Source organism: Gossypium hirsutum, chromosome D05 (genome assembly GCF_007990345.1).
Source record: "Gossypium hirsutum isolate 1008001.06 chromosome D05, Gossypium_hirsutum_v2.1, whole genome shotgun sequence".
NCBI classification, from domain to species: Eukaryota; Viridiplantae; Streptophyta; class Magnoliopsida; order Malvales; family Malvaceae; genus Gossypium; species Gossypium hirsutum.
In genome coordinates, this window is record NC_053441.1 from 27635924 (window position 1) to 27663866 (window position 27943).

General features: G+C 32.1%; 3 protein-coding genes across 3 annotated transcripts; 2 read left to right on the forward strand and 1 right to left on the reverse strand.

Moving 5' to 3' along the window:
• Nucleotides 1-3405: 3405 nt before the first annotated feature.
• On the forward strand, nt 3406-8997 carry LOC107902564 (ABC transporter G family member 25). Its single transcript, XM_016828721.2, has 3 exons — nt 3406-4175; nt 4324-5173; nt 7756-8997. The coding sequence occupies exons 1-3, from the start codon at nt 4038-4040 to the stop codon at nt 8772-8774; spliced, it is 2007 nt and encodes a 668-aa protein (XP_016684210.2). The 5' UTR covers nt 3406-4037; the 3' UTR covers nt 8775-8997.
• Nucleotides 8998-22579: 13582 nt separating this feature from the next.
• Nucleotides 22580-23606, reverse strand: LOC107902563 (pectinesterase-like). The gene is made up of 2 exons (XM_041092687.1): nt 23342-23606; nt 22580-23266 (listed from the first exon to the last, which is right to left on the reverse strand). The coding sequence occupies exons 1-2, from the start codon at nt 23604-23606 to the stop codon at nt 22860-22862; spliced, it is 672 nt and encodes a 223-aa protein (XP_040948621.1). The 3' UTR covers nt 22580-22859.
• Nucleotides 23607-24856: 1250 nt separating this feature from the next.
• On the forward strand, nt 24857-25811 carry LOC107904876 (uncharacterized). The gene has a single exon (XM_016831385.2). It carries the CDS (start codon nt 25009-25011, stop codon nt 25609-25611), a length of 603 nt encoding a protein of 200 aa, XP_016686874.1. The 5' UTR covers nt 24857-25008; the 3' UTR covers nt 25612-25811.
• The last annotated feature ends 2132 nt before the right edge of the window (nt 25812-27943 follow it).

Below are 27943 nucleotides of genomic sequence, written 5' to 3' on the forward strand. Positions count from 1 at the left end.
AACAAATCGTTATGTGGTCGTTTGCCACTTGAATTATTACGGCTTTATCGCCAAATCAAATGATACAGTTAAACTGCCAAATCAAACTTCATTCACTTCATACTCAGATCCTAGTCACTAATGCAAATGCAAACAATAGAATTAATACATATGTTCATAATAAATCACAATCATTTTTCGATAACAGAATCAGTATAGATATTCAAAATCAGACATAAATATTTCGAATCACAAAGTCAATACAGATATCTATAGAATCGAACATACTCGTATTCGGATACAAAATAACAGAATGACATCGTGCACAATTTCCATTTAACATATCCATGCATTTACATATTCCAAATTCAGAATCTCACAGTAAACAGATTAAATATTATAAATACGTATTCTTATTCACATTTTAGGGGTGACACGCCCCCTGAACAAACCTTCCTCAAATATAATTAGTGTCCTAACCACTTTTACAGAGGCTTAAACAGGTTAGGAATCACTCGGGGACCAAAAAGAAATAATTTGTAAAAAGGTGCAAAAAGTACAATAATAGGGCCACACGGTTGTATGGAGGGGTCCAGACTGTGTGACAGGGCACATGGCCATGTGACTGAGGGACACGCCTATGTGAGCAGGTCGTGTAGCTCACAATCAAATTTAAGTGCAGAGGTGACACGCCCGTGTGGAGGACATATACAATCGTATGAGCAGGCCGTGTAATTCATTGTCAATTTTCCTAACAGAGGTCAGACGGTTGTGTGGCTAGCCCGTATGACCCACCCTAGACCGTGTGATTGAAATTTACCAAACTTTTTAAATGACACACGATCGTGTGGACCACCTGTGTGCAGCACACGCCCGTGTAGTAAAAAAAAAACCACCCCAAAACTGCTGCAAACCCAAAAATTCAACCACAATTTACCCCAACCCAAATAGTTTAATTATACACACTTAAAAGACGATCCTGATGCACAAATAATTAACCAACGTCCATTGACAAACCAATCTGGTACTCGATCACACGAATATTCAAAGATTTCAAAAATTTCCCGATTGTAACAAGATAAAACAATTTGAAGACAATTGACTAAAACACAAACAACTGTACTTACCTTTTTCCCTCCTATATTCTTGATTTAACGAACAACAAGCGAACAACGAAAACTTGTAGAACATAAATGGGCAATCGATTTGGAACAAACAAAAGAGAAAGCTAAAGAACAAGGAGGAAGAAAAATAAAAAAATGAAGTGAAAGAGAGCGAGGGAACGTGAGGGAAGTTAATTTTAGAAACTTTTAATAAAATAAGAATAAGAATAAGAATAAAATAAAAGATAAAATTTAAGGAAACCTCAATATCAAAAATAATTTCACTTACACATGATAAGATTCAAACTTAAGACCACGTAGTAACCAAATGCTTAACCATTAAACCATCAAGCTCATTCTTGTCCCTAAATCGCAAAGAAAATTATAAAAGTCTATTTAAAATTACTGACTCATCCTACAAACATTAATCTTTCTAACCCCAATTTCGGGTGTTACATTTTCATTTCAATGAAGATCTCTAATCAAATTTGTAACTCAATGAAGACATTTGATCAAAAATAACTATTGATGAAGACCACTTATTAAGTTTGGCTATCGACGATGGTTACTTTATAACCTCAAATTAGGGGCTTACCCAAGTCAACCACCTTAACTAGAGGAAAAAAAGAGCTCCATTTATTTATAGTGAAGTAGCTACTTTACCAAAATGAATTGCTTGTGCAAACACTACATGATCACCACGCTTAGGTTGCATCATTTTGCAACACCTGTTTCTTGCATGCTCAACAAGTGGACAACACTCTAAATGTAACAATGCAATTTTTGATAGTGTCAGAAAAGGTGGTTTTGAAATCTCATTTCTGTAAATCAGGTTTGTAAACATTCATAATATTTGCGAAGTTGGTATAATAGAATATTCAAGTTTTGTCCATCAATTTTGCCTATTAGTTGCTTAATTAAGGTACAGGGACTAAATTGGAAAAGTTTTATTGCTATGAGTTTTTAATTGGCTAAAGACTTAATAACTTAAATTGTAATTAACCAAAGGTTCAAAATGACAATTAAACCATTTTACATTATATGTTAGTGGAATTTGGTGGCTTAAACATTAAACATTTGGTTAGGAAGCTAATTAGTGATTAATTGAAAATTAATTAAAATATAATTATATTATAAAAAGCCAAATTCGGTGGAAAGAAAGAGAGAACTCTTTTCTTCTCCAACCTTTAAATTGTCCACCATAAAATAAATATGAAGTTTTAAGGGTTTCAACTTTCGACAACTATTTGGTAAGCTTAATTAAGTTTTTTTATTGTATTTTTTAATGTTTTTGAGGTCATGGGAGCTTGACTTAGCTAGCCCATGTACCAATTTGTAAAACTGTTAAAGTTTTTGAAATTTGTCATTGTTGATTTCTTGAAGAAATTGGTGTCAAATTGATAGATTTTAAGCTTAGATGTGAAAAAGGACTAAATTGTAATGTTTAAATTGTTGTTTTTGTACATAAGGACTAAAGTGAATTAATTTTGAAATTGATGTGAAATTTCAGTAATTATAGACAATATAGAGACTATAATGAATGTAATTGAGGTTAGTTTTCAATCTGAAGCTCAAAATTGAAAGTTACGACTATTTCGGTTTTAGAGACTAAATTGAATAAAATGTAAAACTTTAGGAGTATTGAAAAATGAAGTTTCATAGGTTCATCCATACCATGATACAATGTATAAATGTTTGAAATTGATGAATTGAATGAAATAATTGAATAGATCAAGAATTGGATCAGACAGGAAATAATCGGGGAAAAACCAAAATAATGATAAATTAGTCATTGAAAATTGAACTTATTTGGTGTTTTAACCAGGTAAGTTCATATGATATTTATTTATATAGATTGTTGTGCATTTAGTTTATAATTATATCTGATTGGTTGTGAGTTGGTTGAAAAGGATTTATAAGATATTATGCATTTACATAACTTTGAGAAGTAATAAGGATTCTCTTTGGTTTATTTCAAAAATTGTAAATTCGTATTTTGTGGCATTTGGAATTCTTAATTCCGATTGTCTAGATTTTAGTAACAAGTTGATCAAGGGTTTAGTAGAGAAAATTTCCCAAATCTTACCTACCTAAATACAAACACTCAAATCCATATAACCCCTCACTAATAAAATATTTCCAGATACCCAAAACTCAGCTAAACTCATAAATTACTCTCAACATATTTATGTGAACCGTCACAATCTTGATCATCAAAGCTTATAACAACAAACATATGTATCATTAAAATTGCATTGTACTATATCCCATTATAATATGGACTTCTTGAAAATACTAAATCCGACTCAAAGAAACTTGATTTGAAGGATTAACATTAGGTATAACTCGTGTGCCAAAACCTATTAGCTTGATTTTGCAGTGCTTGTGCTCTTTGCTCTTTAATGAAGAACAATTTATCCTATACGATAAAGAAATTAAAAATTTATTTAATTGTAGAAAAATATAAATTAATGGAACCTGGACTGAGAAAAAAGAAAGAGGAATGAGCTGCGGCCGAACCTACCATCAACACTTGGAAATAATAATTGCTTCCACTAACTTAGGTTCATTAAATGAACTTTTTTCAGTTTTGACAAAACATGCAGCAATTCCTCCCCTGTGCCTAGTTTACTTACGAAAGAGAGAGAAGGGAACGCCGTTTAATAGCGCACTTCCCATGAACCAACCATGCCAAGCTGCCATCTGTGTTGTTCTTCTTCCACGTAGCACTTATTTTTTTGGCTTTGGACAATTTCCATTGCGTGGCACCCACTCCCCTTACCTTTTTTAATCTTTTTTACCTACATAAATACCCCCCTCCCCCATTTTCCTTCCTCTCTCAAATTCTTCACTCATTTCTCTCCTTAACTCCTTTTGTTGTGCCTCTTCTCTCTCTTGCTCACTAGTTTTTCTTTTCCTTTCCCGAGAAAAAGTTAAAAGGAAAGCAGGAAAATAATGCCGGGTTTTGGTGGTTTGGAGACTCCTAGTCCTACTCCCACTTTGGATGGTCCATGTCATTCAAAAGATACTTCTCGAGATTTGCGTGATCACCTCCCTTCATTAATGGCTTCTTATTATCCTATCACTCTCAAGGTAAATAAAAAGAAATCTCGAGTGAGTTCAGTGTGTTGAACTACCCGAGTCAACCAATCATTGACTCGTTTTCGTTTCTTACCATTCATTTTGACCTTCTTATTTGACCTTTTCTAATAATATTCTTATCTATGTTTTCTTCATGCAGTTCATCGACGTGAGCTATAAGGTGAAGGTACAGGGAACCAACACCGAAGGTCGCAGTATTAAACGCATGCTTAGCCATGGATCAACACCCTCTGATCAAGGAACAATGAGTAGGGCCCAAAAGAGGTCAATATTGAACGATATCACCGGCATGGTTTCACCAGGAGAAATGTTGGCTATCCTTGGTCCTTCAGGCAGCGGCAAATCTACTCTCCTCAATGCCCTAGCTGGTCGGCTACAACACGGCCATGGTCATTTCACCGGAACCTTGCTTGCCAACAACAAAAAACCCACTAAACAAATGGCAAAACGCACTGGATTCGTCACCCAAGACGACGTGCTTTACCCTCACTTAACAGTTCGTGAAACCTTGGTGTTTTGCTCCCTTTTAAGGTTACCAAACACCCTGTCGACCAAGGAGAAGATTTCAGTGGCTGAGACGGTTTTATCCGAGTTGGGGCTATCGAAATGTGAAAACACAATCATTGGGAACAGTTTTATACGTGGGATTTCGGGTGGAGAGCGGAAAAGAGTAAGTATAGCTCATGAAATGCTTATAAACCCTAGTCTGCTGCTTCTTGATGAACCGACGTCGGGTTTGGACTCCACAGCGGCACACCGGTTGGTTTCGATTTTGGGTTCGTTAGCTCAAAAGGGGAAGACAATAGTCACATCCATGCACCAACCATCTAGCCGAGTTTATCAGATGTTTGACTCAGTGTTGGTTTTGAGTGAAGGAAGGAGCTTGTATTTCGGCAAGGGAAGTGAAGCTATGAGTTATTTCGAGTCCATTGGATTCTCACCGTCTTTCCCTATGAACCCTGCCGATTTCCTCCTTGATCTCGCTAACGGTACGTCAGCTTCAACTTCTTTTTTCTGTTGTTTGCTTTCTTTTCATTAGTTATAGCTGAGTTAACTCGAATATTTACGAACGAGCTCAATTCCCTTCTACTTCCGTTTTCTTGCTGTAGAGTTAAATTCTTTTCTTCAATTTTCACTAAGTATAGAAAGAGGGAAAAACCCATAGGGGGGGAACACAACACTTTCCATCATTAAGACTAAGATCATATCTCATATAAATTCCCCTTGCGAGAAAGATTTCAAAAATTAAAATATGGGCAAATGAGTGGTGGGTCAGTGTATTAAATAAAGGTTGTCAAACTGTATAATAAGGTGGATAGAAATGGATAGTGCGGTATTCTTTTTCCTGTCTTTTCTAATGGCCCCTCCCTCCGTCCAAAGAAATCTACCTTTTTTATTGATGAAGATTTTCCATAGCCGACGCACCGTGATTGTTAGCTTTAAAGCTTAGCTCATTCGATGATTATACACCACGAATTTGATCATTTATTCATCAGCTAATCTTTAGGGTGGCCATTGTCTGCCTTCATTGAATGAGTGATCTTGCCACTTATATGTCTCTCACAAGAAGGCACGCTACTATTTGATTTGACAAAATTTTACAACATAATAAAATCTGGGTTATTTTTTTTCTACCACACAGCAGTGAGTGCAAGAATGGTTTAATTGTCTACATTCCGTTTTGGAATTAATTCAGTGGGGTTCCTCCATTGGGAGTAGGTGGCATGGTGTCACTACAATATAAGTGATTTATGACTTGGATTTAATGATCTCCTTCTCTATTTCTAAGGTCCCAACTTCAAAGGAAATTAATCTTAGATCAATATAATAATATTTGTTTCTTCAATATTTTTAAATCATATAGGTCAAAATCTAATGCCATTTTTTATTGTTTAAAAAATGGTTTAGACCTTAATACCGACACATGGATAGCTCTCCATAATATATTATTATTCACTGTAGCATGTATTATATATATGAGAAATGTTATTAGTATTTAATTGCACGAGCTGAAAAGATATTTAAGGCAAAAAAGTACAATTGATGAATTACTTTTTTATTTTATATAATTTGATAAAAGTAATGATTCATCATCTTGTTCACTAATAACTTACAGATTTATATATTATGAAAGTCTCAAATAAAATGATGGTGAGCGTCACTGATCCATATAGTCTACAAAAGTTATGTTATGTAGCCAATTGTGGATGAAGTGGTGTTGGACATGTTTCCATCTTTGGTGCAGCAAATAGTAATTGAGTTTATGGTATGAACTCTTGGACAATATGATCTTAAGGAAAAGATTTTAGTATACATTTTTTATAAAGGGAAAAAGAAAAGGTTATATGACCAATGACGCCATTGATAGCGTTAGAAAACATCTTATTTTGTATATAAAGCTAAAGGTGCTTTCTAGCCAATAATTCTTACTATAGCTTATCAAATAATTGCTGTATTTGGTCCCATAGGCTGTCCCTATTCCACCTTTACACTTGTCGAAACTTGACCTTCATTCTTAGTATAAAGATTGAAACATAATTTCTACCTCTTTTTTCCCTTCTTTTAAGACCCCAACTATTCTCCGACTAGGGTGTTGGGATATGTTTGAAGACCAACACGTATGTCGTTTTCTTTGCATCTTCCTAACACCCAATGTCATAAAAGTGGAGATTAAATTTGTCAATATATATATACATACATATATATAAGCAAGTGGTGGCCCAACCATAGTGGCAGGGGCAGCACCAAACCCGAGTGGAGACCCACCTTACCCACCAACACTGGTCAGCTTTTAATCTTCATTTTTAGCTTTTCTGAGCCTTACTCAATAACTTTGCTACCATATATGCTATTATCCATTAAATTATTTCATACTGGGTGCTACTTTTCCTACTATTTCTTTTACTAATATTTAGTATAAATTGTCAAACAATAAATTTTAATTTCAATGGTCTGTCCTTGTTTTGCTGAACTTTACTGTTGATGATATTTCTTTAAACAAGATTTTCTTTCTAAAACTTTTTTGCTGTAAAGGAAATCTAACCCCCCACTCGACCAACTTTATCGAAATTCTTAATTGTACAATGTTTTGATACGTGTATAATTGGAACAATATTCTAAATGCTTTGATTCAACTCATGTTCATCCATATTCATACACGTTACATTAAGTATATGCTTAGAGTCCCTGTTCTTCACACTACTGACTGATTTTATTTAATATTCTAAAGTTTTGGACAGATATTTGTCATCCACACTTGGGGCTAGGCTGCTTTATAATTTAAAATAATACATGAAGCTTTATTTTAATCACTTTTAAGAATATATGCAAATTTTTAGAGAATCATATTCATTACAACACTCTTGTTTCTAATGCCAGATTGTTTATTTTTAGCGAAATAGTGGTGTTGGATATAAGTATAATTTTTTTAAAAGGTCTGTAATAAACAGAGGATCATACCCCCAACTCATGTTTGAATATGAATACTCAAGAAAAATAAATAATAAAGAAGATCATGACTGAAATGAATTATTTGTCGATTAGATCCTAAATTTCCTTGTATATGTTTCAGGTGTGTGTAAAGTTGATGGAGTAAGCGAAACAGAGAGGCCAAATGTAAAGCAAACCCTCATTGCTTCTTACAACACCCTGTTGGCTCCAAAAGTTAGAGCTGCTTGCATGGAGATCACCCCTGTTTCGGCAAAAGACTCGTATTTCATCAGCACCCGTTGTTCCGAACAAGGCAGGAACAGCAACAGAGTCAATCTCTCAACATGGTTCTATCAATTCAGCATTCTGCTTCGAAGAAGCCTTAAAGAAAGAAAGCAAGAATCATTCAACACCCTCCGAGTCTTCCAAGTAATTAGCGCCGCAATACTGGCCGGTTTAATGTGGTGGCATTCAGATTATAGAGACATCCAAGACCGTCTCGGTCTCCTCTTCTTTATTTCCATCTTTTGGGGTGTCTTGCCATCGTTTAATGCGGTATTCGCGTTTCCTCAAGAACGTGCTATCTTCATGAAAGAGCGTGCTTCGGGTATGTACACTCTGTCTTCCTATTTCATGGCACGGATAATCGGAGACCTCCCCATGGAGCTCATTCTCCCCACAGTTTTCCTTGTTGTGACATATTGGATGGCTGGATTGAAACCCGATCTGGTGGCATTCCTATTGACATTGTTGGTTCTTCTTGGCTACGTGCTCGTCTCGCAAGGGCTTGGCCTCGCATTAGGGGCATTGATCATGGATGCCAAACAGGCTTCTACAATAGTTACAGTCACAATGCTAGCATTTGTTCTAACAGGAGGGTACTACGTGCATAAGGTCCCATCATGCATGGCATGGATCAAGTATGCTTCTACAACATATTATAGCTACAAGCTGTTCGTCAATGTCCAATACGGCGATGGCAAGAAAGTGTCACCGTTGTTGGGTTGCTCGCACCGTGGAAGTAGTACGGTTAGTTGCAAGTTCATCTATCAAGACATTGCGGGGCAAATTAGGCCCGAACTGAGTGTCGGAATCTTGATTCTAATGTTCATAGGATATAGGTTGATGGCTTACCTTGCATTGCGGCGCATCAAAGGCTGAGCCTTTGAGTTATAGGTTACAGATTCTTGTTATTTGTATAAGGCCCTTATAATTGTAAATGTTTTTCAAAATGGCCTGAAAAAGAAAGATTTGTTTCAGGTTGGTCTAAAAATTTACGTTGAGTGGTGAATTTGTATCACGCTAACTGCACCTGAAGAATCATAAGAAACTACAAAGAAACAGTTGTCATTAGTGAATTTGTAGTTTTTTGTTGAAGTACAAAGATTTGGTCATTTTTATTGCGAAAAGTTGTAGAGTTTTTCTTATGCAACTTTGATACATCTGTCAGGTTTTGTTTTGTTTTTCTTATATCGTGACTCATGATGCATTATAAATGGGCAAAATGGAAAGAAAAAAAATTCAAAAGAGAAAAAGAGTCATGCCCTTAATCCCTAAAGCCCAAAATCCACCATTTTGTTAAGTTTTTTTGGTGAAACCCATTTGATATATAGGGTAGCAGATTTCATATTTTTTAATTTTATTTTTGGTGAAAAATAACATTACTAACTAATTACATAGGGATATTCTGAAAAGAAAAAAAAAATACCCTTTTGACTTATCAGTTTTAAGATCTAAAATCACCTTAGGAGGAAGATAGAAAATCTGTAAATATTCTTTTTTAACCAAAGCTAGTTTAGTTAAGCAGTTTGTAACTTAATTTTGTTATTTAGTTATGTAATGCAAGATTCACTGTTCTTCTTATAACAAAATATTCTGAATTAATTTAATCAAAGCCGAATTCGAAGTGGTGGAGGTGCTTCCTTGGATTGCTCTAACCACCTCCAAGTTGTTAGATTGGATTATAATCTTATTATGACCCTTGCGTTGACTTAGCTTAAGCCTCTCTAAAATGTCCCAAAGTTCGGCATAAAAAATTAAACACTTTCCAATATATCGGTTGTATCCAGCGATCCAACCTCCATTTTCATCCCAAAGTATTCCTTCAGAAGCTGTATTTTCAGATTCCAATTGTACTACACCGTTAGTGTTGAGAAAAAGCCACTTTCTAGTTAACTGTTCTTTATATTTAATACTTAAAATTAGTTAGTTGGAAACATCTTCGATTACGATCTGTACGCCAACTTCATACACAACATTTTCTCATTTCTTTTGGACAACAATCCCTACTCTTTTACTAAAGAAAAATTTTATCCCGTAAGACCAGCAAGTAACTTACCATAAGAACTTTTGCATATCACCCCAATACCTCCTATCTTCGATTTCGAGTCGTACGCTCCTAATTTTAATCCAACCCTCATATAAATTCAAACCATATGACACTATCCCACCCTAATATTATAACATCCTTATCTAACACGGGATAGAAATAAACATTTCCCATAAATTTAATTTTTATACTATTTAATTAAAAAAATATGACAAACTAAACTTCCACCCCAACAAAAGTGGGGCTAATCATAATTTTTTCATAGACGTTTTTTATCTAATTTTTAAATAAGAAGATAAATATGTTTTATTGTATTTGAACTAACGTTTTCATATACGGACAATAATATTAATACTAATCAAATTAAGATTTAATCAACAAAATTTAGATATTTCAAATAAGGATCCAAAATCCTTGGTGCATAAATTACTTATGCATGTATATATATGATGTAGAATTTGATTCTTACAATAAAATACATTTGAAGAAGTCAAATAATTATTTGGCGAGAATGAAATAAACAAAGATTTATTTGGTTAAATGCAAAAGATGAGTAATAATATATTATTTGATTGAGTAAACAAATTAATTAATTAACGCTATCGCAAAATACAAATTTAATTACAAGTATCTTATGGGGTTAGTCTATATTAATATATAAAGGGAAGGCCGACCTTTCTTGCTTCACATCATAATTTTATGGGGTGAAATCTTTTGTTTTTTTAGATTATAGAAGGATAATTTTGGGTTTATATTTTATTTAAATTTGAGATTTAATCTTTATATTTCAATTTTGAAATAATTTAGTACCTCCATTTTTATAATGTCATTAGTTAATTTAAATATTTTATTTCAATTAAAATGTAGATGTGAATGTGAATTTTTAAAAATTGTTAATATTATTAAAATTCTCTATTAAATTCAAGTCTATTTTGTTACATGCGTATAAAGTGATTATTTTTTTAATTTTAAATTATCACACCGAAAATTTAAAAAAAAATAAATTTTAACAGTGTTAATAAATCGACTTACATTTTCAAATTCAAAAAATAAAAGATTAAATTCCTAATAATAAAAATATGAAAAATTAAATTCTAAATATATAAATTATACAATAATTTAATATTACAATTTTTAAATTTTTACTCTATAATTAAAAAAAAATATTTAACTCGACTATAAAAGGAAGCCGTTTCTTTTTCGACACATTTCTAGCCATTCATGCCTTTTTTCCTTTTCCTTTTACATTATGTTATGAATGGTTAAATTACAATTCTGGGTCCCCTCTATTTTTAGGTTATATTTCTTTTCCTTTTGTATTTTAGTCAAATAGTTAAATTTTAGTTTTGACCCCTCTAATATGTCTAAAATTAATATTTAATCTCTATACTTTAATTTTTAATATAAATTAGCTCCTGTATTTTTATAATGTTATTAATTAGTTGAAATAGTTAATATCGTTAACTTTTCGGTTAAAATGTTATGTTGTTATATATAATTTGAATACCCTAAAGTCTTACATATTGACACGTGATTTCCTATTTCCTTTAGGTTTGCATTGGTCTTACCTTTTTTTTTTTTTGCAATTTTAGAAAAATGATTCAATTTTAATTTTGATCCCTCTATGAGATTTAACTATTACACTTTAATTTCTAATGTAATTTGGCCATTGTATTTTTGTAATGTTACTAATTACTCCAAATAGTTAATGTCACTAATTTTTGATTAAAATATGAATTTTTCTAAGTAGGATGAGAGTATAGTTTAACTTCATAATTTAATACAAATAAATAATGCGTAATAGTTTATAGTTAAAAACTTCTTCTATTGTAGTATAATGTAGATGTGATAGTAATAATGTAACACTGACCTAATATCAATTAGTATATAAAGCACGTTATAAGATGGTAATAATTTGGTAACCAACCTAGGAAAAGAAGGGAAATAAATATCATTTACCAATAACTATTGATGAACAACCTACCAAACAAATTAACCGCCAAAAGGTTGCAAACCCTTATTTGTAGCTAATTAATTGAAGGGTTTAACTGTTCCAATAAAAATATTGGGGTAACGACAGTATAAACTAATGCCATTAATTATTAAATAAGGGATCTTGGTTTGGAAACAACAAAACGTATCAATAAGCTCAAAAAAGCCGAGTGCCCATTTCTAATTTATTATTAACTTGTCCACCTGGGTTTCAAATCTTCATTCACTAATCTCTTCAACACTCCAACTAGCAACCACTAATCACATTAATAAACTTTATTATTTTTTACTGCATTATTCTACAATCTATATTGTAATTTCTTTCCTTTTTTTTTTAAATTGTGGGTAAACTACTCTGTTAGTCATTTTAAATAATGATTGTTCTTATTTTGGTCACAAAAAAAGGAGAAGAAATTGATCAAATTGGTCACTCAACCGTTAAATGGTAATGGAAAATTGACGGTACATGTAACACCCCGTTACCTAACTCGATCACTAGGTCCAAGCTACATTATATCACATTCGTTGTCAGAATAACTACAATCAAAACATTCTATTTAACATCATTATACATTTAAATACAAGTAATTCACGTGTATTAATCAATACATAATCATTTTCGGGTATTGTACAAACTTACTAAAGCTCTTCTGCTAACCTGGGGGTCAATATGGATCAAATTGTAAATATTACAAAGTTTCGAGTTGCAACGTGAACCCTGAGTTGTTTCTCATCGTGACGTTAGGGGTTCGTCATCGCAACGTGATAAATTGTTGTTTCAAAAATCAACATGCTACATATCCAAATCAAACGAAATAATCAATTGGCTAATTAACGTTTTGGTTTGATTATTTTTTCTGAATAGTCAACTGATTCTTGTTTTTAGGTTCCAAAATCTTTTCTATTGCCTCTACGCTGAATCTCTATCAGGTGTGTAACAAAAATTGAGAATTTTGTGAATAACAAAAGTCAAAATTCATGTTTGTTGACGCCACACAACCATGTGCTAGGTCGTGCTAGAGACAGTTTTGGAATTAGAGTAACATGGGCAAGAGTCATAAGCATGTGTCCAGGCCGTGTGAGAGACTTTTTGGGTTTTGAGTCACATGGACGTGTGCTAGACCGTGTAACTCTCTATTTTGAGTTATACGACCGTGTGTTAGGTCGTGTGCAACACTAATATCAGCCACACGAGCTAGACATCCAGGCCGTGTGAATCCACACGGGCTTGTGGGCAAAAAATAAAAAATTTTCCCTAGGTCTGTAAACATCATTCTAATCAAATGTAGGCCTACCGTAGGGTTCATGTGATCTGAATTAGGCTACATAATTTGATATATGATGATCTGATAATGAATAACCTCATAACTATACTTATATTCGATGTGATATATGTTAATTGTGTATGATCTACATTATCGAAATATGATCTTGTAACTCCCCAAAACCCGGTCTAGAAGTTTAGACCGAATTCCGGAGGTCACATTGACCACCGAAGTGATTGTAGGAAAATTTTAGTTTGACAAGCTAAAAAACAAAACAATATTTAAGTTACATAAAACTTTCAGTTATAAAATCCTGATATTTCAAAAAAGAAAAAAAAACAGTCTCAATGTCGCTTACATGCATAAAACACAGAATTTCGTACCACAGTTTTCAAAATAGTATTTACAATTCAAAACTGTTTAATTATAAACTCGAAAATTAAAAAAAAACTATTAAAGCCTGTTTTTAACTATGACTTTCTGAGACCTTCGCATACTGAGTCCAGCTACAGAAAATAGAAGTGTACTTGAAACGCGAAACACTAAGAAGGTGAGCTACATAAGCTCAGTGTGAGTTCGAAACATGACTAACATCAGAGTTACATAACAGAAATCCATATAGCAGTTCAAGAGCGAAACGCACTTACAGAGAAATACAGAACCAGAAGGTAAACACAGTACCAACCTCTCAATCGTATGTAACAATCAAGCACACCATATCATACAACCAGAACACTCAATTAGTAATCTCATCAACGGGTCGATACCAAAACACTTATCATCACAAACAAATCAAACGTATCAGTACCGAAACACAACAACCTATAAACAATTAATCCCACAATCAGACAGAATGCGGAAAAAAAATGCAACAATGTGAACCCACCCATCCAGCCAGACACCACTCCGTCCCCCAATCACACCCCAAAAGAGCTAATTAAGCTCATCCAACCAAACACACCACATAGGGCTTCAAACGACCCATCCATCCCTACACACCACGTATGTGGACTAGGCTACTCAGATAATAATACGCAGCAAAGCTAATGTATATACAGTACAGTGCATTATGGTAAACCATTGTACAGATATGTTGCAGTTAAACTGCCAGATCAGATCAGAATCAGTCTTCTTTCTCTTCACAACCAAACCCTAAATGTTTTATACAAATGTATATATGCAGACAGACGTATAGAATCAGTATACAAGATTTCCAGACAGTCATTCAGACACAGAAACTCACATCTAGTCAATCAGTTATAGAATTCCTGTGTAGTCATAGAATGTGCACTACACACAAACACTCACACACCAATCACTTAGAATAAGAAATTTGTACATTCATTTACCCGGATTCAGTATCAATTGCAAAGTAACCTCAAGAAACAATAAAACAATATGCTTAAATAAAGGTATATCTATACAAAACACACCACTTTAGGTCGAATCAAAGTTTCGATCACCCTTGCTAAGACCTCGCTAAGAGTCGAAACACACAGAATCGCAATCAAGCTTTAATTTGACACAGAACAAAATTTGGCGAGATAGGGCCACACAGCCATGTGTTCTAGCCATGTGGAAATGACTAGTCCGTGTGGGGGTCAACACACCCATGTGGAGGGGTACACACCCGTGTGGAAGGAGGCACATGCCCGTGTGACCTAAGGACATGGTCATGTGGTCCGGCTGTGTAACTCTCTGTCCGTTTGTGCTAAAATAGGATATAGGGAAGACATGGCCATGTGAGGTTCTCACACGCCCGTGTGCCCACCAAACATGGTCGTGTGTTCAAAACACAAGCCCATGTGGGATCCCTAAATCTCCAAATTGGCCATTCGATCGTGTGGCACCAAATTTTACTTAGAATCCTAATTGCAATTGTACACGGCCGTGTGAATCGTCCAAGTGGGGGTACACGCCCATGTAGCCACTCGTGTGGTCACGAAACTACATCGAAATTGGCTGCAAACCGCACTTTTCTTCTCAAAATCATATTCCCAGCATCTCTAGTCCTAAAACCCACCTCAAAATTGCTTAACAATCCCTCAACTATCAACAAAACAAATCCTATCCGCTTTAGTCCAAAAACATACAAGAAAATAAACCAAACTCCAACATCAAAACTTAACGATTCAGAAAACACCAATAACTGCCGTATTTCACATATCCAATTCATAATTTCATTAATGAAAAAGAAAAGTTTGAATCCCACACCTGACTCGCGACCAAAACTTCCAAACGCTGACTTGACGACAGAGGACCGAAGCTTTCCAAAACAAAACCATTCTTCTTTTGTTTTTGTCCAAAGGCACAAGAAACCAAGAAGAAAAAAAAGGAGAAAGCAAACCATGGTGAGGGAGAAAAGAGAACGTGCAAACAACAAAAAAAATAGAAGAAGAAAAAATAAAATAAGATTAAAAATAAAAATAAAAAATCCAAACTAAATAAATATTTAATAAACATTAAAATTTTTCAACAAAACAAAACTTAAATCAAAGTAATTCCCTCAAAACACACTTGAGGCTTGAACCTAGAACCCCAAACTAAACTAACATATAACCAACCGCCAGACCAGTAAGCCCATTCTAACATTAAAACGCGAAAACAGACTCACATGTCTAATCTAGCCACTGACCTTACCTATAAATATCAAAACTTCTAACCCCAAAAACCAGGGTGTTACAGATCTGAATCAGGATAATTGTATATACATCTTTTCTATTTGTTAATTCTATATTTGCATTGGGTTGGGATCTGTGTAAATGAGGAAGTGTGGGCAGTTTAAAAAGTTACCATTTCTGGTGGTTAAGCCACGTATATATATATATGATTCTGGCGATCTATAACATTCTGATCTGGCAACTAGACTGCAAATATTCTGAAACGTGACATCTTGTCACTATTGTGTAGGGACAGATGGGTACTCGATACCTTATATGATGTTTAGGGATGGATGGAGATGGTGAGTAGCGGATGGGGAGTAAGATTCTGCATCTGTATATGATATGTTCTATATTTGTATTCGATATGTTTTGTATCCGATTTTTATTCTAATATCTAACCAAATAAAGATCTGGAAGTATGATTGAGATTGTTTTTACTCATTTGGTTACATAAGTTACACATTGAGTCGTTAGTTCATTTAGACTGTTGTTTGAATTTCATGTAACCTTTAGACTTAAGCGGGTCGTCGTATCGGGAGCTCGGTCATTTTGCTTAATCATTTTATCATGTTATTTGGAATTACACTGTTACTAATTTCTAGGATTGCTATTTTTTTTAAAGACTGGATTTTATGGTTTGCTTATTATCGTTTAAATGTTATTGGATCGTTTGAATTCTTGATTCTTAAAAGTTGGATTTTTCAAAAGTAGTTTAATGCAATTCTCCAAATTTGGCCATAACATCTAGGCCGGGTTTGGGGTGTTACACAATATCAAGTTCATTTCATATAAAAAATTCGTTCAACATATCGTCCGAATTTCTTTCTGCTCATTCATATTCATTTCGGTACTATATTTTATTACATTTTCAAGTTTTTCAATTCCAATTATAATGTTACACCAGATGCAACCCTAGTAAAACGGACTTGGATATATAGGTAAACTACACCACATCAGATAGCTTGTAAGAGTTTAAACTACACCACACCAAAGCACCGAAATGCAAAGCCCTTAGGCATCAAATACATTATCATATGTATATACATCCCTCCACCACATCAAGGTTTCCGTTTAGACATATAATACTCGATGATCCACAACAAATGTTGGATCCTGATATAATCTGTACTGGTCTCTATATAATAACATATCTCGTACAAGCGTGCATATAACAGTATTAGCATGCCAATCGTATCTTAACTTTTTACTAAGTTTTCATGGGAAACAATTTTACATATATGCATTTCCATACCTGTAATCATCTTACTCGTATATTCATACTTTGTTTTCGGTCACATATATATTTTCATACCCTATACACTGTTCTTTCGCATAACAATCATTTATCACATTTGGTTTTGCAATTTAGCCCATATATCATTACTCAATCATAAGCACAACTAGAATCCAATTCATCATCAAACAACATGTCATACTTACCATACAACATATTTTTACCCATTTACCATTTCACGTGACATAAATCAAATATTTCATGCTATTTTTCATTTTATTCATTTTAGCCATATATTCTGATATCCTACATCAAATTCAATCAAAACAATTCATACTATCACCATACACTTACCTTAATGATTAATAAAGCAATTATCATATATATAGAAGCGATTATATCTATCCTAAACCATCAAAGTACAAACTGAGGTTTCGCGCATTACTCGTCGACAGTTTTTGCTTTTCCTTTCCCTCTCAACAATTCACTGTTGTTGTTAGCTACGAATAATCACAAAACATATCATACAATCAACTTCCAGTCATTTTAGAATCAAATAAAAAATTACACAGATTTTATAATTTATTCAATTTAGTCCTAAAAATCAGGACAAGCATAACTTTTAATTTAGGGTCTCAAATTAGAATATGATTTCACAAAAATTAATTAAGGACATTCTATTTTCTATTCCTATCAACATTTTTTTTCATTTTCTAAATCAAGCTCCCATGACCTCAAATATATAAAAAAGAATACAGGAAAATGACTAAATTTCCATGCCTAATTGTATGGTCGAACACTTGCAAAACCTTAAGTTTTTTTTTCTTTTTCTTCTTTAGTTGCTACGGTTTTGGGGAAGAAGATGACAACATTTCATCTCTCTTCCCACTTCATTTTCTACTTATACTATTGTTTAACTTTTAATTAGTTTTAGTTAACAATTTAATTAGATTTTATGTTAATTAATTTACTATTAATCCAAGTTAATGCCTATCATCATTATCATCCACTAATGCATGTTAAACTTTGGTTTATAAAACTTGGTTGAAATTTCTCTTTTCTTAACTATGGATATTCGACTATGGAAGGTAGGAAAAGATGAACTCTCTCGCTTTCTTTCCACTCATCTAAGTATATATAGTAATTAAACTTAATTAACCTTAGTTTATTAGCTTAATTAATTACTAATCACACTTTAGTTTATAATCCATCATCATCCACTATGACATGGATAAAAATGGTTTAATTACCATTTTGGACCTTTGGCTAATTGCAAATTAAGTCCTCAAGCCTTTGGTCAATTAGAAACCTATAGCAATTAGACTTTTATAATTTAGTCCTTGTACCCTAATTAAGTAATTAATAGACAAAATTGATGGGTCAAACATCAATATACTTTTATACTAATCACATAAATATTTATATTTAATATTTACGCACTCGGGTTATGGAAATGAGGTTTTGAAACTGCATTTTCTAGTATCACTGAAAATCGGGTTGTCACACCCTTGGATAAAATCTCTCTCCAATCTTGTTACACTGGCACGAAAGAAATCAATTCCTATTTCATGATAAGTCTCAATGACTTTTAAACAAACTCAACTATCCAAGATCATGTCTTGAAGACCCTAGGACCAAACTCTCTCCAATCTGATCTTGTCAACTTAATGGAACCCTCTCTTCAAGATCAAAGTCTCGAAGGCCCTCAAAGCAAACCTTATCAATCCAATATCGAGTCTCAAATATCCTTGAATCAACTTTCAAGGCATCTAAAGCAAAAAACTCCCAAACCTATTTTTAAGGCTAAGTCTCTACAACCCTTGAAGCGAACTACATCCATCCAAGACCAAATCTCAAGACCATTTGATTGAAACTTTGTTGAAGAAAAGGATTAAAGGAAATATTCAGAAATCATAACTCTCAAGTTTGATAATAAACCTATTTTATTTATCTCAAATCTTTTAAGTCTTATTTGACGCAAAATTTTTGTGTACAAATTCCTGGAATGCCACAGTGGGACGATCTCTTCCTTTTATTGCTTTTCTTCAGAGTTTAAGTTCATCAAATTTGTAATGGCTCCCAAGAAGAACCTTTTTAACAAACTAAATCTCAAGTATTTTCCAACTCAAAAGTTAGAGGAAGAATTATTAACAACAACCATTCATCAATGCTCATGATCAAGTTTGGATGTTGTAGTTAAGATGATAGCATGCACTCTTCCCTTAAGGAACAAGTGGCTTCTCTTGCAAAAACTATGGAATCCATTGTACAAGCATGAAACGAATGGATGATCAACTTTGTTTAATGATGGTTGTAGCTTGTAGCTTTATTTTCATTTGCAAACTAAGAAAATTTTGGTTTCACAATGGTTGTGCCATCTGCATTAGTAGTTTCAAGGGGTACCCAACTAGGTACAATTGATTTTTCAAGCCTTCTCATCTATGGACTATAAGAATGCTTGCATGCAAGCCTTCTGATACACATAATTAAAGTTATCTAGGATTGGGGTTTGAATTTATGCACGTTAAAATCTCACCTTTCCAAAGACAAACAACTTGAAGTAGATCAAATCCAACCTTCAATATCAATCTTAATCTTTAAAATGTCGGCCATATCAATTATCCTTGAAATAAGGACTAATCCAGACCCTTAAAAGTCATATCTAAACCTCTTCGAAAATATCTCCACAAATAAAAAAATATATATCTTTAAAAGTTCTGATTTCCTTTAACAATATATATCCTAGTTTTACTGCATAATATAAAATTTTAAAAATAAAAATAAAAAATAATCAAATTAAAAAAATACAACACAATCGAAACTTATTGCAACGTCAATAAAAACAGCAAATTGCACTGACCTGGAATTTTATTTATCATTCACCAAAAAGTATTGTTTATCATCCACCAACAAATATTTAATATGCATAATTATGCCTCGGTAGGATGATAGGCCTTGGTAGTTGGAGACTATTGGTAATATAGCATCTAAATTCTAGATTACTTTCAACTATTTTGACCATTCTTGTCAAGGATTTGATTTCGTTTAATCATACAAACCATTGCTTTTTAAAAGTTATAAGCAAGGTTAAATAAATAATTTTTTAAGATAAAAATGTTTTTCATCTCATAATTTATAGTTTTTTAGTTTGGAAAATCAAGTTAAAATATAGTCTTTTAACCCTCATTTATCATTTAATATATTTTTTTATAATATTTATATTGGGTATATAAGTATTTTTATTTTAAAATTTGTTTCAAATATAGTCAATTGAGTCTTACTTGATTGGCATGGATATTGTTGTCAATGCATCAGAATATGGATTGGAGTGCGCTGAAGCGCATTATCCTCTTATTTATGAGTTGAGGAGGGGTTATGAGTAGTTCTAGTTCTAGATATTGTGTCAAAGAGTAATATTATCAGAACCTATAATGAGATTAGTAAAAAAACAGATTGTTTCAAATATATAACATTATATGTTTGTTTTTGTAATGGTTATATTTTAATACCTTAAATATGGTCTATATATACAAATATAATTTTATATTTCATATATCAAAATATTAATATTGAGTTATAATATTTTATATTTTTTTATTACAATTTAAGTTGATATATTTCCTAAAGCATAAGATTAACAATCCAAAAATCATTTAAAGATATGTTTTTTTACTTTACAACATTACCTATTTTTAAATACATATGATTATAATTGTTTTTGAAAAGTGCTTCAAAAAATGCTTTTGGAAAAAAAAATTATTTAAATTATAATATAAAAATATAAAAATTTGATTTAACGTGCATATTATTTTATTTAAAATTAATTTGAATGAAATTAATCAATTTTTAAAAAAACATTTTTTTCACGACACTCTTCAAAAGTAATTCTAGACTAATCTAACTATCTATACTTACTATTATTTAAGTGTGGCACCAACTCAATCAATGAAATTACTAAAAACATCCTTACATATTTTAAACTAGTATAAATTATTACAAGTGTCTCTTTTTTTATTTATTTAAAAAACTAATAAAAAAATTGTAAATGTTAACATGTACTTAAATATATTATAAAGCTATTTTAAAAAATTATAAATTATGAGATGAAAACCATTTTGTAGTAAACTTTGTGAGCAAAAGTGAAAGGTGGTAAGTGATGTTGAAAATGAAAATTTGTCCATTCATGAAGATTGGACCTCAATTCAGCATCGAAATTATGAAAACATATAATAATTTTGGCCCAAAAATAATGCAGCTCCTCGCTGTTTAAGGTTTGGATTATTCTGGTTTCTTTAACTACACATGTCTGCTACACTTACAATTTGGTAAATATATATATATATATATATCTACTTGTGATATTCACAAAAAAAATATTACTCTTTTCCTAAAAAATTATAACAAATATTAATAGTATTATATATATTAAATGTCTCATCTTTCAATAAATAACATTAATAATAAAAATATGAATTATCACTAGGTAGGTTGGGGTCAACTCCATGAACAGCAGCATCTCTCAACAACTTTCTATATTAACCCCACTGAATTATCATTCGCATTCTGTCATTATTGGGTTTTTTTTTTTTCATTTTATGTTGTAGACTACTGTCGGGATTAAAAGGAAAACCTAATTATAATTTGTTAGGATGAAAATAATTTTTTGTAATTTTTTTTAGCATAAGATATTAAAGAACATGGTATGGTTGGACGATTTCATGTAATCATATTATGTTTAAGTTACAACTATTTTGAATTTATATAAACTGTTATTATAAAAATATTGGTTAAACTATGTTTTAGGTCTTAGTATTTTTAAACATTTAGAATTTAGTTCTTTTACTTTTCAGATTTAGAAAATGTAAGTCTAATTGCTGACACGATTAAAATTCTTCTATGAAATTCAAGTCCAATTCAACGTCATTTTTTTATCACGTGGCTACTAAGTGAGTATTTCTTTTATTTTAAAATGTCACACCAACAAATTTAACAGAAATATTTTAAAACTGTTGACAATTGGACCTGAATTTTAAAATATGAAAAATAAAACTAAATTCCTGAAAATAAAAATAAAGAAATTAAATTATAAATGTATGAAGAATATAGGGATTTGGAGCATATTTTAACCAAAAAATTATATAAAAAGTTTCAAGTATTTAAAAATCAACTATTACAAGTATTTAAAAATAATTTTTTTAAAAAATAAAAAAATATAGAAAATATAAAAAGTTTCAATTTTTTTTATTTCTTAAGGTCGAGCCCAATAGCTAATCCTCCGCATTCTATAGGCCCATTAAGGAGTAGATGCTAGCCATGAGTTTTAAAGCTACTCCACTCCCAAGGCGAGGATAAAACCCTCGACTGCTGGTTAAGGTAGGAGAGATACTTGCCATCTCACTTAACTCCCTATATTATTTACTTTTAATATATAAAAGGGAAGTTTACACTCCAAGGGACATATTGGGATCAAAGGGAACGCCAGTTTGTGCTAGCCATTTGTCAGATTTCAAAAAGACACGAGGAGTCCATTTCATGGCTTCATCCATATCGATTTTCTTGATAGCTTTCCATGTGACCCTGCCCTCGGTGTTGGCACCAGGTCCCCTATTTTGGAACTCGGCAAATAACCAGTATCCAGTCCTATGGTGCCTTCCATGGGGGAGTAACCCTCTGGTGTAATGATGTCATCGATTTGACATTGCATTATGATAGTTGTCGCAAATTGTTTCCACGGACGACCAAGGTATATCTTGTTCTTGTCCTTCACCGGTAGGTAGTCAGGGGCACTCGAGATGGTACAATTTTGAAGCACAATGGCTGTGTTAGTTTCTTCTTCTTTACAATGGCTGTGTTAGTTTCTTCTTCTTTCTTTCCGTGTGCTGTAATCATGTTGTGTTGGTTTTCACCTGGCTTCCTCACAGTGATTTGACAGTTTTGGAACACACTTGCCTCATTCCTGAAGATGAAGTCCACAGTCCCGCTGATGAGACAATCCCTATAAAATTGTTTCTCTTTGTGAGCGTAAAGGGTGTCTTGGTACCCAGTGAAATGACAATTAAGCATGACGACCTTATCACAGGATGCCCTAAAAGCCACTGCTTGATGACCATCGGGTCCTGCTGAGTTATCGAATCCAATGCCCTTGGCCATGAAACTAGCCCCATCCACACCTACAATATTTCACAAACATGCATACTAGTTAGTCACCTCACCACCAAAAGTTATATGTATATAATACTACTTACCAACAGTTGCAGTGTCAAATGTTTTAACATTATCCCTAATGCAATTAATGTCATTAGTGATGATGGTCTCAGTTGGGCCATCACCGATGAACATAACATTAGTCATCTTCTTGGTCACGATGATTTTTTCCTTGTAAGTACCAGCCTTAATGTGAATAACAAATCGATCGCAACTATTCAAAGGGACTTTAGCCAAGGCCTCGGTGATGCTATCATATTTCCCACAGCCATCCTTAGCGACCACAACATTAGGTGTTGAATCCATTGATTTTTCATGAAATAGTTTCCTCTTGAGCTTGAATAATATGCCATTAAAGTGTCCTATTTATACTACCAAAGTAATTAACATCTTCTTAACAAATTAATGGCTATTTTTAGTTAATTATTTGCAAGGGGTGGAGAGTTTATAGATTTTACTAGAGTTAATAAAATATTTAAATTGTGGAAACAAAGTACAAATTTAAAATACTATATGAAATATAGAATTTTATGTATTTAACACAAATGTTAAATTTGTAATGGATGTTAATTATTACATAATAATTCTCATTACTTATAGTTGTTTATCCTCGTTTGCGCCAAACAATATATTGTCTTCTAATATTAATAATTAAGAAAGAGATGAACTTTGTATATTGGCCTGATAGTTAGGGTGTTCACTGTTCTAGGTATGGTCTAGGTTCAAGTTGTGCTAGTCACGTTGCTATTAGGATTCTGTCCTCCTCTTATAATTTCACCAGAAAAATAAGAAAGAGTTATACACCATTATTAATAATAAAATTAAATAAACATTAAACTTTATCTGATAATGCAACCCCACCCATATTGATAACTCTTTTATATACCATTACAATGGGATTACATATTACTTTTTAATATATTATTCATGAGTACTTATCTTATTTGTAAATTTATTAAATTGTTAATAAAATATAAATATATTTAATTATTAAATATAGTTAAGCTGTGTATCCTTTATTTATTTATTATTTTATTATTGATTTCTAAGTTTGTAGAAATTTAATTACGGATTTTATGATATGAAATTTATTTAATGTCATAATTTTTTAAATATGTTCACAATATAAAATCCCATATATTTGAATTGATAATATAAATTCACTTAAATTATGGATATTATTGTAACATTTGTATGTTCGCATTAAAAATATTAATATTTGTTAAACTTTTATATTTTAAAATTTTAAAATAAAGTTCAGCAGATTTAAGAAGTAAAATAGCACATCTGTTAAACGAATTTGGAATTTTTTTTATATTTTTATAAATTAATGAATTTTTTTAATTTTTATTTATCCAATTTTTTTTTGAGAATTTAGAAAAAATAGGAACTTTTCTGAATATATAAAAATTTAATTTTTAATAATTTTATGTACTTTGGACGAAATTGAAAATAAAACCATGTAAACATTGAGGGTTATTGTGTTTTTTATAATTGCAAAATTAGAAGAAGAGAAAAATAAAGTAAAAATTTAAAAAGATTAGGTGTATTTAAACCTAAAATTGTGTGTTGTATATTTGATTAAAGCAAGGAGTGGATTACTGAAATAAAATAAATATGGGTATAAGAAGGTCAGATAACAAAATTAAATAACACCATCTAACACAACACAAATTGATCTCCCCCTTCATTTTCTCTAAAGCTAGCTATGGGTTCCTCATCAACTCAATTTGGGCATCATCACCAAACGTCAGCAAAAGAATGTGGCCCCATAATTCCGGCCACCAAAAGCCCTTGGTTATCATCCTCACTGAGATCTACGTATTTTCCCGATGATTCGCCTCTCAGCCCCGCAACTCCGTTCCGATTCTCTGGTGTACCATTTTCTTGGGAACAGTTACCAGGGATCCCAAAGAAGCTACATAACCACAACAACAGAAAAGAGTCCATGAAGTTACTGCCATTGCCTCCCCCGACTACCCCACGAACCTCCTCAAAAACCTACAGCTTCGAAGATATGTTAAGCAGGAAAAAGGCATCCGCCGGCGCTTCAGAGAGTTTCCGGCGGGTGGACCCATTTTTCGCGGCGTTGGTTGAGTGTTCCAAGGAAGACCATGACGGTGACGAAGAAACAGCAAGAAATCTGTGGACCGGAGGTAAGGTAACAAGAAGTATGAGTGACAGGTTGGGGTTTATTAATCTTTACACTTCTTGTAAAAGAAGTTGCGCCGTTTCGGAATCAATAGTGTATCTCCCAAGGTCTCGAAGAAGTGCTGATTATGGCTTAATTAGTAATCGTCGTCCTCGTTAAGTTCACCCCCCGTCAATTATCACTTTGCAATAGTGGGGTTGTGATCATATGGTGTTAAATAAGATAAGAAGTTTGATTCCTTTTACTTGTGTTTTCTTTGAAGATGAAGACAAGGGATGATGTCTTCAAGACTAAAAGTCATTTGTAATATAATATTTAATGGAGAGACGAAATTAGAGGTGAGCGGAGTTGTTTCTTTATATTCGACTTATACTACTTATCTTGTGTTTAGGGTTCTATTTACATTGCTTTAACCAAGGACTAGGGGTGTTGGTCATAAAATAATAATATCCATGGGTTTGCTGTACAATGTACATCATGTGATGCTTATGGAGAATATGAGTGAAGACTACATTACCCCATGTGGGAGCAAAGTTCCATTGGAGGACAAGCATAGAAAAAGACGGATCTTCACGAAATTTAACTCATTATAATACTAGTTTCTGTATTGGGATGGACCCTTTAAAAAATTATGATTTGGTTATTTGTATTCCCATTTTTTTAGAAAAGATTATTGTGTAAAAATTCACTCCAATCCAATCTCAAATATACAATTAACAATCTAAATCATTCCAACATCAATTTGCTTCACTTGATCAAGTAGAAAATCAAATATTGAACTACATGAGTACTACAATTAAATCATAAAATTTATTTGGTATTTACTGGAAATTAAGTGTTATATTGTTTGATAAATCTAAATTTTGAAAATTATATATTTTAATCATATCTAAGCTAATAATAAAAGTAAGTAATTAAATTATTATGATCTGATTTTTTTATTTAAAGGATAATATAATGTTAAAGTAAAATATAAATTAATCCAAAATTTTAATATTGGTTATAAAAAATTAAACTACTGGATTGAATTTTTTTTAGAAATTAAATTATGAAACAGGCCCCTTAGGGAAAATGTGAAATAAAAAAAAAAACAATGTTTTAAAGAGGATACATTCACTCATTAACGAGTATGCCAGGTGCCATTAATTGTCTTTTGCTAATTTCGCTTTCTACTTGAGGACAGAACTATCCTATATATTTTAACCATTTCCTTTGTTTTTTTGAAAGCAATATTGTAACCATTTCCAATGTCATTATGCAGGGACCATATTTAAAATAAATACTTGGTTAAAATAAGTTGGATTAATTATTTAATTACCTCCGCACTTATTTCTGATTTTAAGTTTGGTACTTAAAAGGAAAATGTTGTCAAAGGACGAGTGTTGTTATTTTATTCTCCATTACTTGCTGGAATTGCAATTTATCCATCTTAAAATCATTAAATTTATATATAATAAAATTACATTTTATCTCACAAAAGATGAATTCAGGAATAATGAAATTATATTTTGACCTCTCAAAATTTTATAATTTAATTTTGACTCTTTTAAAAGGTTTTCTAGATTCACCCCTCTTTGAGAGCGGTGCCGATTAATTTAGTTTATATTGAATCTAATTTCCATAAAAAATAATTTTCAATTTAATTCCTAAGTATAAATATAAAAGCTTTTTAAATTTAAAAAAAAATAAAATCTTAAATCAATCTCAACCAACATGGATAAATATATAAAAAGGATTGGAGTGTACTAAAGCCATAAACAAAATCTACAGATATATTATATAAATAATGAGGAAAAGCTGGTGAATTGATCTCAAATATTGGCCATAAATTCAAGTTGAAGTTCGGTGTTATATTTTAATGTATTATTAAAGAGAGGATGGAGAGCATTTTGATAATATCATTATCTATCTGTAAGTTAATTATTTAGAGGACTTGAAAATATCTCATCACATTAGGATAAAAAAATTTCATTTAAATGTTTGACAACTTGTATTATTATTTATCATCATCATCACAATGTTAATGTTATTTGGAGATTTTGTTTTAGTAAATATTGGTGAAAAACTAAATTGATTTGTTGCTCTTGCAACAATGGTCTCAGATAAACAAAGAGATTACGATTGTTTGCGCAATTTGGATTAATAATCTTATGTTTGCAGAGTAATTCACTAAAATATTTCTCATAACAACTAAGGATTGCTGTACACTTGTTTTCACTCACTCTTCCCAAATATCATCATATACAAAGTGAATCAACTTAGGAAAATGTTCCGTATCTTTTTACTGGTTTCTATTTTGAATTTGAGTAATATGAGTTATTAAGCTATCAGTCCACATCCAAATTCCTTGCTTGATCAATTTGACTCTTATCATTAGCTAATACAGTTCTATCGAAATTGAACTCTTTTAAATTTATAACTTTAAAGTCGTTCAAGATCAACTTTGTGAATTAATCTTTAAATAATAGTTAATAATTTCTTATTACAAAGT